The 12304-nt window shown below is 46.0% G+C and overlaps 1 protein-coding gene across 8 annotated transcripts in view; it reads right to left on the bottom strand.

The window, feature by feature from the left end:
* LOC105027779 (peripheral-type benzodiazepine receptor-associated protein 1) overlaps nt 1-12304 on the bottom strand; it is a 99787-nt gene that overhangs the window by 50554 nt on the left and 36929 nt on the right. For all 8 annotated transcript variants that reach the window (XM_034293534.1, XM_034293536.1, XM_034293535.1 and 5 more), the window contains 2 exons: nt 3109-3216; nt 2420-2548 (listed from right to left, as the gene is read on the bottom strand). In XM_034293534.1, the coding sequence (XP_034149425.1) occupies nt 2420-2548; nt 3109-3216 (237 nt within the window). The remainder of the gene's footprint in view (nt 1-2419; nt 2549-3108; nt 3217-12304) is intronic.

The raw sequence follows: 12304 nt of genomic DNA, 5'->3' as shown, positions 1-12304 counted from the left end.
ACAGGGAGGGAGAAAGAGAGAGACAGGGAGGGAGAAAGAGAGAGACAGGGAGGGAGAAAGAGAGAGACAGGGAGGGAGAAAGAGAGAGACAAGGAGGGAGAAAGAGAGAGACAGGGAGGGAGAAAGAGAGAGACAGGGAGGGAGAAAGAGAGAGACAGGGAGGGAGAAAGAGAGAGACAGGGAGGGAGAAAGAGAGAGACAGGGAGGGAGAAAGAGAGAGACAGGGAGGGAGAAAGAGAGAGACAGGGAGGGAGAAAGAGAGAGACAAGGAGGGAGAAAGAGAGAGACAAGGAGGGAGAAAGAGAGAGACAGGGAGGGAGAAAGAGAGAGACAGGGAGGGGGAAAGAGAGAGACAGGGAGGGAGAAAGAGAGAGACAGGGAGGAAGGAAAGGAAGAAAGGAAAACAGGTTAGCAGTTAGCCGCCGACCAGTAATGGAAAGGTCGATAGATCCGCAGGCCGTAAGGTGAACAATCTGAGGTTCTGTCACTGAGGAGGGTAGTTAATCTGAGGAGGGTAGTTAATCTGAGGAGGGTAGTTAATCTAAGGAGGGTAGTTAATCTAAGGAGGGTAGTTAATCTAAGGAGGGTAGTTAATCTGAGGAGGGTAGTTAATCTAGAGGGAGAGAGAAGCAAACAGAGAAAGACAGACGGGCAGATAGAGATCAGGGAAAGATACAGGGATCAAAGGTAGGAAGAGCGATGGACCGAGGGGTTGAGAGAAAGAGATATAGGAACCAAGGTAGAGAAAGAGATATAGGAACCAAGGTAGAGAAAGAGATATAGGAACCAAGGTAGAGAAAGAGATATAGGAACCAAGGTAGAGAAAGAGATATAGGAACCAAGGTAGAGAAAGAGATATAGGAACCAAGGTAGAGAAAGAGATATAGGAACCAAGGTAGAGAAAGAGATATAGGAACCAAGGTAGAGAAAGAGATATAGGAACCAAGGTAGAGAAAGAGATATAGGAACCAAGGTTGAGAAAGAGATATAGGAACCAAGGTTTAGAAAGAGATTAAGGTTGAGAGGCAGAGACATTTATTATGTTATTATTTATTGTTATCTTTCCGGATTTTTCAATCAAATGTATTTATTTGTATTGGTATTAACAGCTTTCAATCTATTATTCTTATTTCTTCTATGACATATTCCTGTTAGTATTTGTGGTATTTTTTAGAACAATGTAATAATAATTTGGCTAGACTTATGCAATGTTTTTCCTGCCAATAAAGCAACTAAATTCAATTATTTAGGTAGAGAGAGAGCGAGGGAGAAAGGAATCGAGGTAGGGAGACAGGGGCAATCGAGGTAGGGAGACAGGGGCAATCGAGGTAGGGAGACAGGGGCAATCGAGGTAGGGAGACAGGGGCAATCGAGGTAGGGAGACAGGGGCAATCGAGGTAGGGAGACAGGGGAATCGAGGTAGGGAGACAGGGGAATCGAGGTAGGGAGACAGGGGAATCGAGGTAGGGAGACAGGGGAATACAGTCTAGCCAAGGGAGGCTTCACAGAATTAATATTTTTTATCTTCACTGTCCATTCACCAAGTTTGAAGTGTACAAGATAAGCTATGCTGTTTTTCAAAGTTATCTGTTTGAAGACAGTCGGATCAGTGCGTTAGAGGATCCCTCAGCTGACATCAATCAAGTTTTGGTGACACCCAAACTGAGTCACTAGAGCGTGACTGGGATTGAACCTAAGCTATGGCGGACAGCTCATCAATACAAAAGAGAGAACACGATCAGGAGCTACGCAACTTTTCCTGTAGCAACTTAAAAACATAGAGGTAAGGTGACAATCAGCAGAGATAAGTTGTAAGAAAATGTTTTTTCTACCAAGTGCCCTCCACATGGACAGCAGTGACAAGAAACAAATTAAATTATTCCTCAAGTGTAACCATAATGACCCAACTCATTGTTAAAGAGCATTAGCATTCTGAAACAACGGACTGCGATTCATCCCTCAGTGAACCGTTCCGTGCATCTCATTACCAAACATTAGGGTTAATTGGATTTGGATGTTGGTGTTTGTGAATGAGTGGCACACCCCACAATCAGCGGAGAACTGAGCCTCTCTGGTGCACAGTTCACAACAGTTCAGAGGAGCCCCAACTTCCCATGTATCCATCACCAGGTAAGCCCCTCCCTTAACCAGCAGAAATGGAAGATTACTGTGAATTAACAGTGCACCTATCTCGTGAACAACTGCGTAGTTGTAAAATGTATTTCCAGTTACAGAATGTTATAATACGCACAAAATTACTTTCATATATATTTACATTTAAATTCTGCATAGCAGGTGTTTCACCAGTATGTTGCTAAGCTGGCTAGTGCTAACACTTCAATGTTTTACACATGAAACTAGGGTTGACCTCCTTGAGTCAGGCGCTGGATCTGATCTGAAAACAGTAGTTATTGTTTACCACTTTGAGATTGGCCTCCTGGAGTTTACGTGCTCTGTCCTCCAGCCTCTTGGCGATGACAGCCAGCTCTGTGTTCTTCCTCCGGAGGCGTCTGACCTTCTCCTCAGTCTCTGGGGTGCTGCTCTTTCGCTTTGGTGGGGACAAGGAGGGGGACAATAAGTCACTCCTCCAGACAAGCCTGTAGTTCTGACATGCTATGAATTACCCCACTCTAGACCCGCAGGGACTACAGCCCTTTATAGAGTTAACCCAGGGTCAATCTAGTCCAGGCCCCTCTATAGAGTTAACCCAGGGTCAATCTAGTCCAGGCCCCTCTATAGAGTTAACCCAGGGTCAATCTAGTCCAGGTCCCTCTATAGAGTTAACCCAGGGTCAATCTAGTCCAGGTCCCTCTATAGAGTTAACCCAGGGTCAATCTAGTCCAGGCCCCTCTATAGAGTTAACCCAGGGTCAATCTAGTCCAGGCCCCTCTATAGATTAGACCAAGGGTCAATCTAGTCCAGGTCCCTCTATAGAGTTAACCCAGTGTCAATCTAGTCCAGGTCCCTCTATAGAGTTAACCCAGTGTCAATCTAGTCCAGGTCCCTCTATAGAGTTAACCCAGTGTCAATCTAGTCCAGGTCCCTCTATAGAGTTAAATCAGTGTCAATCTAGTCCAGGCCCCTCTATAAAGTTAACCCAGTGTTTACCAAGAGGCCGTTCTCCTCTCTCAGATGTGTGCAAGTTTTCTCCATCTCATCCAGCGCTCGCAGCAGTTCAGAGTTCTGACGAACCAGGAACCCATAGTCAGTTCCATTCTGGAACACAGACAGAGAACACCAAATGAAATACTGTACAGTTCATGTGAAGACACTACAGCAAGCTAATGTGCTGTAAAAAAAAAAATCTTCAATATTCACAGCTGTCCAATAAGCATTTTAGCTGTATAGCCAACCAATGTATGATGATTAGTCTCTGCACTGCAGTGACGATTGCCCAAAGCTTCCAGACCACATTATCTTTCCAGACCTCATCCTCCTGGTGTTAATGAATTAACATTCAGCAGATCTGTCCTTTATGGAAACCCACACCCATAGTCCCTCTATAGCCAACCCATCTGTATGTCTGTCTCATTCTCACAGTTATAGTTCCAGGCATGTTGTCAGGATTTATTGTGTGGAGACAGAGGAGAAAGAGAGCAGATAGGGAGGGAGACTGTATCCAGACCTGGCAGGACAGACTACCAGTTAGAAAGAGAGCAGATGGACACACAGAGGATCTGGAAGTGAGATGGCTGTTTGGGAGGCAGCTAGCCAGCCAAACCACCCCTCAGTGAGCCAGTCATTCAGCCAGTTAGTCATTCAGCCAGTCAGTGAGAGAGCGACAGAGAAAGTGTGAGACAGAGTGAGAAAGGAGAATAACAATCACCATTAGTCAGACTGTTAGACTAATAAAGCAATGAAGGTCATAAAACAGTCCACACGAGAGAACTCAATTGAAATGAAAAGAGAGAGGTTTTTACCTTCAGCTTACTTGAGATCTGTTCTAGCCTAGTCCATTGAAGTAATTCAGGAAATCTTTTCATTCTGAGGGAGTGAGCTGCTACGCCACTTCACAATAGGGCAAACTACACTCACCGTGAAGACAGCGTCTCTCGATGCAACGCCATGAAATATAACACGGTAACAAGATTCACCCACTGACAACGAGGGGACTACGGGGATCATTTCAGACGCTGTAACCACCAAAAACTGCCAACTCTGGAGATTCACTCCAGAAGGGCCACTAAGAGCTTCATTTTCCTGGTGTGGCTATGTTTCCACGGTTACGGCTCATTTTGTAAGACGGCACACGTGGCGCGGCCACGCCCCTTCATTCCATCCGCAACCACAAGTCATCATTAATGGCGGCCTGTCCCTCCACGGGTCCAAGCTAACGTGGCGCCACACAAAGCACCGATCAAAACCTACGGGAGGTTTCAGGACATGCAGGTGTCATGTGCTGTAAGCTCAACATCCTCATTAAGAGCTGCACACACAGGCTGACCCCTCCGGCTGCCTGCAACCCCCGGGCCAGCCTGGCTCTCTGGAGGACCGGTCCCCTGAGGCCCCCCCCGCTGGGTGGCAGACACGTGGCCCTGGACTGAGGTTATCGACAGGCCCCAGCTTGCGATCCATTGGCAAAAGACCAACGATGTTTAGGGCCTCATCACTGAAAAGAAAAGGGTCCAGGTAGATCAGTGGCGTTATGCCTGGTCAACAGTTTTTGATTGCGTGTTTCTGTAGATGATCCAGTAGAAGCCTGATGATTTGTAAGCTGGCTCAACGGACACCCCGAGAAATTAATCATGTTCCTCCCTCTCTGTCATCTCAGCTAAGGATCTACAACTGGAAGGATGTTGGTTACAGTCTCACGGTTACCTGAATATTTTACAAAAAACTAGTTTTCTGTCAAGGTAGATGTGTGACTTGCTGCTGGATAGTATGCCATAAAAAACAGACGCTTCTAGCAATTACATCTGTAATCGATACAGAAGGTCAGTCGGTGAGTAAATCAGTCAAAACCTGCAGCTCCTCTGGGTGTAGGAAGCATGGCTTCTTGCTTGGTGCTCCGCAAAGGATTCTTACTCAAACACATTTGAAACAAACACGACATTTCAGACAGGAACTCGCATTCATCATGTAAATATAGTCTGTGCATACAGCATTCAGAATAAGAGCAGTTCCTCGTTGTATTGATAGCGTCCCCATACCTCAGTCGTATTGACAGGGTCCCCATACCTCAGTCGTATTGACAGGGTCCCCATACCTCAGTCGTATTGACAGGGTCCCCATACCTCAGTCGTATTGACAGGGTCCCCATACCTCAGTCGTATTGACAGGGTCCCCATACCTCAGTCGTATTGACAGGGTCCCCATACCTCAGTCGTATTGACAGGGTCCCCATACCTCAGTCATACTGACAGGGTCCCCATACCTCAGTCATACTGACAGGGTCCCCATACCTCAGTCATATTGACAGGGTCCCCATACCTCAGTCATATTGACAGGGTCCCCATACCTCAGTCATACTGACAGGGTCCCCATACCTCAGTCATATTGACAGGGTCCCCATACCTCAGTCATATTGACAGGGTCCCCATACCTCAGTCATATTGACAGGGTCCCCATACCTCAGTCACATTGACAGGGTCCCCATACTTCAGTCATATTGACAGGGTCCCCGTACCTCAGCCTTCCCAGAGAAATTCAACTTGCAGAAACGGTTCAAGCAGCCCTCCGCTTAAAGCAGCTGCATTTTTACTGGATGTGAGGTCATAAGAAAGCTCCCGATCGGTGCTGTGTATCACCTCCGACCCAGGGAAGGCAGAACCATCTCGGCAGCAGGCTGGTCGTCATCATCATCATCACTCCTCCACTACAGGCAGGTAACAGTGTGGGGCCTGGTCCCATAGGAAACCCAAACCTTCCACAGAGAACAACAGAGGCCAATGAACACCATGAATTGGCGTTTCCTCCCTCAGACGGTCATGGGGATGACTCTCTGACAATGGGAAGGCTGCAATTGCTCCCACTGGCCACGTGTATTCAGTATTCTGGCTGCATTCTGAATCCTTTCACTCTCCACTGCCCTCCCCACACTATGGCTTCTCTCCATCTCAGACAGAGGCCAGGGGAGGCTGTCCTGGTCCTCCCCACACTATGGCTTCTCTCCATCTCAGACAGAGGCCAGGGGAGGCTGTCCTGGTCCTCCCCACACTATGGCTTCTCTCCATCTTAGACAGAGGCCAGGGGAGGCTATCCTGGCCCTCCCCACACTATGGCTTCTCTCCCTCTCAGACAGAGGCCAGGGGAGGCTGTCCTGGCCCTCTCTGCACTACGGCCTCTCTCTGTCTATGCCAGTCAGTCTGTAATCAGGATGAAGGCAAACAGAGATAATTGAAGGCCATCCTCTCCCTCTGTGTGTTTCAAAATACATGCTGACATCATCAGCTGTGGGGGCCAACACTGGTTACCATGGTAACCTTGTTTTTTTTCCCTCAGCCCGACAGTGATGCAATTTAAAGAGCCATCGAGAGCGAGGGACAGTTGTATTTTTCTCCAAAAGGGATGTCCACAGAATCAGACGCAGAATATATGTCCTTTTAGTAAGGCAGTTAAAAATAATGGGTCAACGATCCAGAAATGAGGCACACCCTTTGATACATGAATATTGCAACGCTGATATAATAATAATTCATGACATTTGTGTGGAACGCTGAGATTCGTCTTGAGGAAAAAAACTCACTTGTTTACAAAAAAAACATCACTGCCTTTTCAAAATTGGGATCCACAGTAAGCCTCCCAGCAGCCATTGAAACAAAACCTGTCTCCTTCGCCTCTGACTCCAGTTTTAGTGAAGCTGTTGACAAGAGCTGTGATGACAGAAGAAGAACACATGCTGTGCATCACCCCGACAGGAGCTGCTGGTGGTGTGTGTGTGTGTGTGTGTGTCTCAGACACTTACATATTCTGCGAGAAACATCAGTGGATCTAGGTCAGCTTGGCGCCTTGTTTTGTTGATATGGTGTTTTGGGGAGCGTGTTGATTTCATGCCAACTCCACAGAGATATGGGTAGAGTGTTATGGGGGGCTGCTAACAGGCTAATTTACCATGGACTCAACACATAAATAAACAGATGAGGAAGGTTTTACATTTGATGCAGGTTTCTACCAAAATGCCTGGCCATAATACGATTGGATGAAATCCCATTTTTGCAGGTGTGAGCATCTTTATAATTTCAGAATGGGTAATTTGGGCCATAGGCCAAACGTTGTAACTTATAAAGTGGGGTGTGGAGCTTTGGGTTCTTCTCTAGCTGACCCAGAACTTAAATTGAGTTGTACGACTTAAAATTTGAAGATTCGACCAATCACAACAGACTTCAGTTGTGTCACCAGGGCTGCAGAGTGACAGGGCAGTGGTCGTCTCTGTAGAACTCCCCCATTTTATCAACGGTGGCAATATTCACCAATAAGAAGCATATTGTGTCCTAAGAATTGGCCCATTTTATTACAATCTTCACCATACACAAAAATGATAGTAAAATAAACAAAAATAGATTAGTAAAAATGTTTATTGCCAGATCCAACTGAAAAACAATACTCAACCAAATAAAGCAGATCAGTGCATCCTTACTCTCTCAGAACCCCAGACACAGGCAGGCAAAGGAGCCCAAAACAGCTTCCAGTCACAAACCCAGGACAGTGGAGGGTGAAAAGTACCCAGACTATCAAACCAACCCCACAAATGAACTCTGTGCACAAACTGTTAGAGCATAACAGTCCTGGCTCAAAAGACGGAGGGGTCCAAGTAATCCACGCAGCAGCCTGCCGAGGGACAAACCACCAACACCCTCACCAGAACCCACGAAGAACCTTAACGGCCCTCCAGAGTAGGACAAACCACCAACACCCTCACCAGAACCCACGAAGAACCTTAACGGCCCTCCAGGGTAGGACAAACCACCAACACCCTCACCAGAACCCACGAAGAACCTTAACGGCCCTCCAGGGTAGGACAAACCACCAACACCCTCACCAGAACCCACGAAGAACCTTAACGGCACGACAGGGTAGGACAAACCACCAACACCCTCACCAGAACCCACGAAGAACCTTAACGGCCCTCCAGGGTAGGACAAACCACCAACACCCTCACCAGAACCCACGAAGAACCTTAACGGCACGACAGGGTAGGACAAACCACAAACACCCTCACCAGATCCCACGATGAACCTTAACGGCCCTCCAGTGTAGGACAAACCACCAACATCCTCAGCAGAACCCACGAAGAACCTTAACGGCCCTCCAGGGTAGGACAAACCCAGGCCATTACTGGCATGACAATGAATGGAGTGTTGACGGAGCGTCAACACATCCAGGGTGAATGTCCAGACACTGGACACAATAAAATTGTCTAAAACAAACGTAGTAACCTGGCAACGGCCAACATGGGGTGTTTTCCAGGTTTCTTTTCTCTCAAGCAATTCCTATTAATAGTCCAACAACTCTGCAAACTCTGCAACAACGACAGCCCACATCAGCGCTGTTCCGTCAGTACAGTCAGTCAGTGCTGCCTGCTGAGGAGGCAATTCAAACTGAAAAACGGTCCTTCACCAGGGACGGCTTCCCACAAACTTGTCTGTTTTCTCACTTGTATTTTATTGGCAAGCGGGTTTTCAAAGTACCAAGAATGAATACCAATGTGGAGTGGGGGGGGGGGGGGGGTAAGAGGGAGGAGGACCCAGAGCGCATCTTTGATAGAAGGATAGAGAGCTAATGGACCAACGGTTCTCTCTCTCCCCCCCCCATTAGGAAGACACCTGCTGCGTACTCCACCCGTGGCGCAGAATCAATGTTTAATCACTCACCTAACGGGTTTGTCTTCAAGGACATATTCCTGAAACTATTTAGCAGTACACCGACGATACGTTCTGGGAACATCACCAGGGGAGATGCATTCAATCCTAAATCAAATCTGACATTGATCTATACAGTGGGGTTTTGCTTAGCTAATGGAACAGCTAAGCAATTCATCATTACTAAACCCAATCCTTTCTCCAAAGGACCGGCCTTTGAAAACAGTTGCGTGATGATCCGATGTTTCTTCTCCCGGGTTTGCTGAAAAACCACTCTTCCAACGCATGGATGACTCAGTAACAGTCCTGGTACACAGAGCAGACTTGAACTTGTAAATGACCTTTGACCACTAGGCAGGACGCATGCGGTGGGACATTACAGGAAGAAGAACAACAGCCAACCTCTGCAATTGGGTAGCAGCCAGCCAGCCGTGAACGCTTCCTCCATTTACGACGAGGTTCATCCGACAGCTGTAGGATGGTAGATGACCTCCTGCCCTGGCTGAAAACCGCATGGTACTGGGGAGAAAGTTAGCCAGTTGAACGCATTTGGCTGCGAGCACAAAATCAGCTAAATCCAGCCATGTGGAAAACAACAATACCACAGCAGGAGTCCAGAATGCAGGTGAGTGTATCATAGGATACAGATTGGAGAGGGAGCGTCGCTGAGTACATCACGGTGCTGAACACACATTACAGGATACAGTGGGGAAAACAAGTTTTTGATACACTGCCGATTTCTATCATAGGAACTCTTCAACTGTGAGTGACGGAATCTAAAACAAAAATCACATTGTATGATTTTTAAGTAATGAATTTGCAGACCTCTACATGCTTTGTAAGTAGGAAAACCTGCAAAATGGTCAGTGTATCAAATACTTGTTCTCCCCACTGTAAACCCCATGAACCTGCATTTCACATTAGAGTCCTGCATCCGACAGGACGGACTGGTGATGTAACGTACTACAGTCCTGTTTTACGGAAGCAATACGCAGGAGCAGACGTGTGCTTTAGCAGGCCACTTGATGCCAAAGAAATCACGGCGTCTCTTCGAGAACCCCAGGGGGCCCGGCCAGGACAAAGACTTCGGATCTCTATGGTAACAGCAGGGGTCCACCTGAAAGCGATCCCACTGGGACATTCCACAACATAGAACATCACATATCTATGGGGAATAGAGCAGTTGGTAGAAAATACTTCCTGAACTACCTGCGTTCTAAAGCTGAATCTAGGCCATTACATTGTTCTCCTAGTCTAGAGCCGCTAACATGTAAAATGCATGTTAGGAGATATATGGCTAAAGGTTGTGGGCCATCAATTTCCTGGTACTGCCGGCTGACATCTCAACTCTCGGGGGGGGGGGGGGGGGGGGGGGGGGGGGTTTATCTTTGCAGGTCGGAATGTAACAGTTGGGAAGGTTTATATTCAAAGAGGAATCTAATGGATCAGTTCATTCTGTTTTGAAATGTAATTTAATTTTCTTCAGTTCATTCTGGATTTTTTTCTTCCCCTTTGTCTCCAGACACCTGGCTGGCACTATACATGAATTATAAGTACCAGAAGGTAGCAGCTGTTTTGTGAAAATTAGACGGCAAGACTGCAAGTCATTCTAACAACAGATGACAAAACAGAAAATTTATGAAAACCCACAAGAAAATGTTTCCCTTTAGGACTAAATGATTTAGTGTCTCGAGATCAAAAATTAACATTCTGCCTGCCTGAGAAAATCAATAGACAAAAAAAACTTTTTTCAATCCTATGAACCCAATGGGTAAGGAAAGTCCAGAATCACCAAGGGAGACAAATCATCAGCGGGAATTTCCTGGTCTCATCAAGCTTTAGAGTATCTTTCAAAACATTTCATCCTCCATCGACATTTGCACATTTTACAAAATCAATCAGGAAAGAAGTTGTTGTTTTAAATTAATTACAAATACAAAACAGAAAATTATTGATTGCTCAACCAGCTTTGCACATCAGGACACAGAAATGTTTGTCCACTCTTCTTTGCAAATTTGCTCAAGTTCCATCAAGTTGGATGGAGAACATATTCTCAACTGGATTAAGGTCTAAACTTGGACTAGGCCACTCCAGGACATTGACCTATTTGTTTTTAGGCCAGTCCAGTGGGGCTTTGGCTGTATGCTTTGGGCCACTGTCCTGCTGGAACATGGAAATCCTCCCAAGTCTTAAGTCTCTTGCAGACTTCAGCAGTTTTTCTTCCATGATTTCTCAGTACGTTTCTGCATCCATTATGCCCCCCATCTTCACAAGCTTTCCAGGCCCTGATGCAGATCAACTTTGCCATAATCCTGCTTCTAACACACTTCATGGTGTTCTCTGGAGAATGTGCGTCGGCAGGCCTACTCTATTATGGTCTCATCGGATCGCAGAATCTTCCCCTTTGTCTTAGAGTCGCCAACATGATTTCTGGCAAACTCTAACCAAGATGGGTTTTCAACAATGGCTTTCTTTTTGCCACTCTCCCAGGAATGCCACTTTTGTGAAGCACCCAGGCTATTGCTGCCGTATGCACAGTGTCTCCTGTAACTCCTGTAAATCCTTTTGAATTGACACAGGCCTTCTGAAGTGGTGCCTTTCTCACTCCAATACTCAGGTTTTGACGGCCTGTTCAAGACAGATTCACAACTGTCCCATTTTCTCTCCATCTCTTAATAATGAACTTTACTGTGCTCCGGGGGATATTCAATGCCACAGAAACGTTCCTATGTCCTGTCCAAATGTGGGACCTTGGTATAACATGAGGCATAACAGAGAACACCACCCTATACTTTATGTTTAGTTACTTCATATGCCATTATTTTATTACAGTCAAATTGATTCATTTCACTTAAATTGCACATTCACACATTCCTTAAAGCAGAAATACGCAGATGTAGATGACTGTTACTCTGGCGATTTGGGGTCAGATTAGAGGTCCTTAGGTTCAATGCAAAGGTATTGAAACATTAAGAATGAGACCTTGTGTTTGAGAAATATGACGTGCAGTAATCGCATGTGCCCCTGTTTCCATTACATAAAAAGTATTGTTAAGATATGAGTGATAAATGTATCAATAGCAAGCAGTAAAGAATGTTTGAGTGATTCCTGTCTAAGTTTCACCATAATATCTGGCTAATTAGCTTTGTAGAACTTAGCATCAGACCTGGAATACGAGCTGCGTGGTGGTGTAGGGAATGTCTATGAATGCATGTACTGAGGTAGAGGACGAGGCTTTGAGTCTGAGACACACGATGTGCACTTTGTTTTCATTACGGTAAAAATAACCAAAACAATAACCAAAGTTATTCAACTTATCTTTGTCTCCCTGATGTTGTTTTTGTGTGGAATAGTTCTAACCAACTGTGGGACCTCCCAATGACAGGTGTATTTAACCTGAAATCAAGTGAAACACCTTAATCGCACACATGTGGACCCAGTACCATTAATTATGTGACTTTAAAGGCATTGGACTAAAGCAGGGCTGCCCAACCCTGTTCCTGGAG

The sequence above is a fragment of the Esox lucius genome, chromosome 7 (genome assembly GCF_011004845.1).
Source record: "Esox lucius isolate fEsoLuc1 chromosome 7, fEsoLuc1.pri, whole genome shotgun sequence".
Lineage (NCBI taxonomy): Eukaryota > Metazoa > Chordata > Actinopteri > Esociformes > Esocidae > Esox > Esox lucius.
The sequence above is the reverse complement of the archived record's forward strand: the minus strand, read 5'-3'. Positions and strand labels throughout refer to the sequence as shown.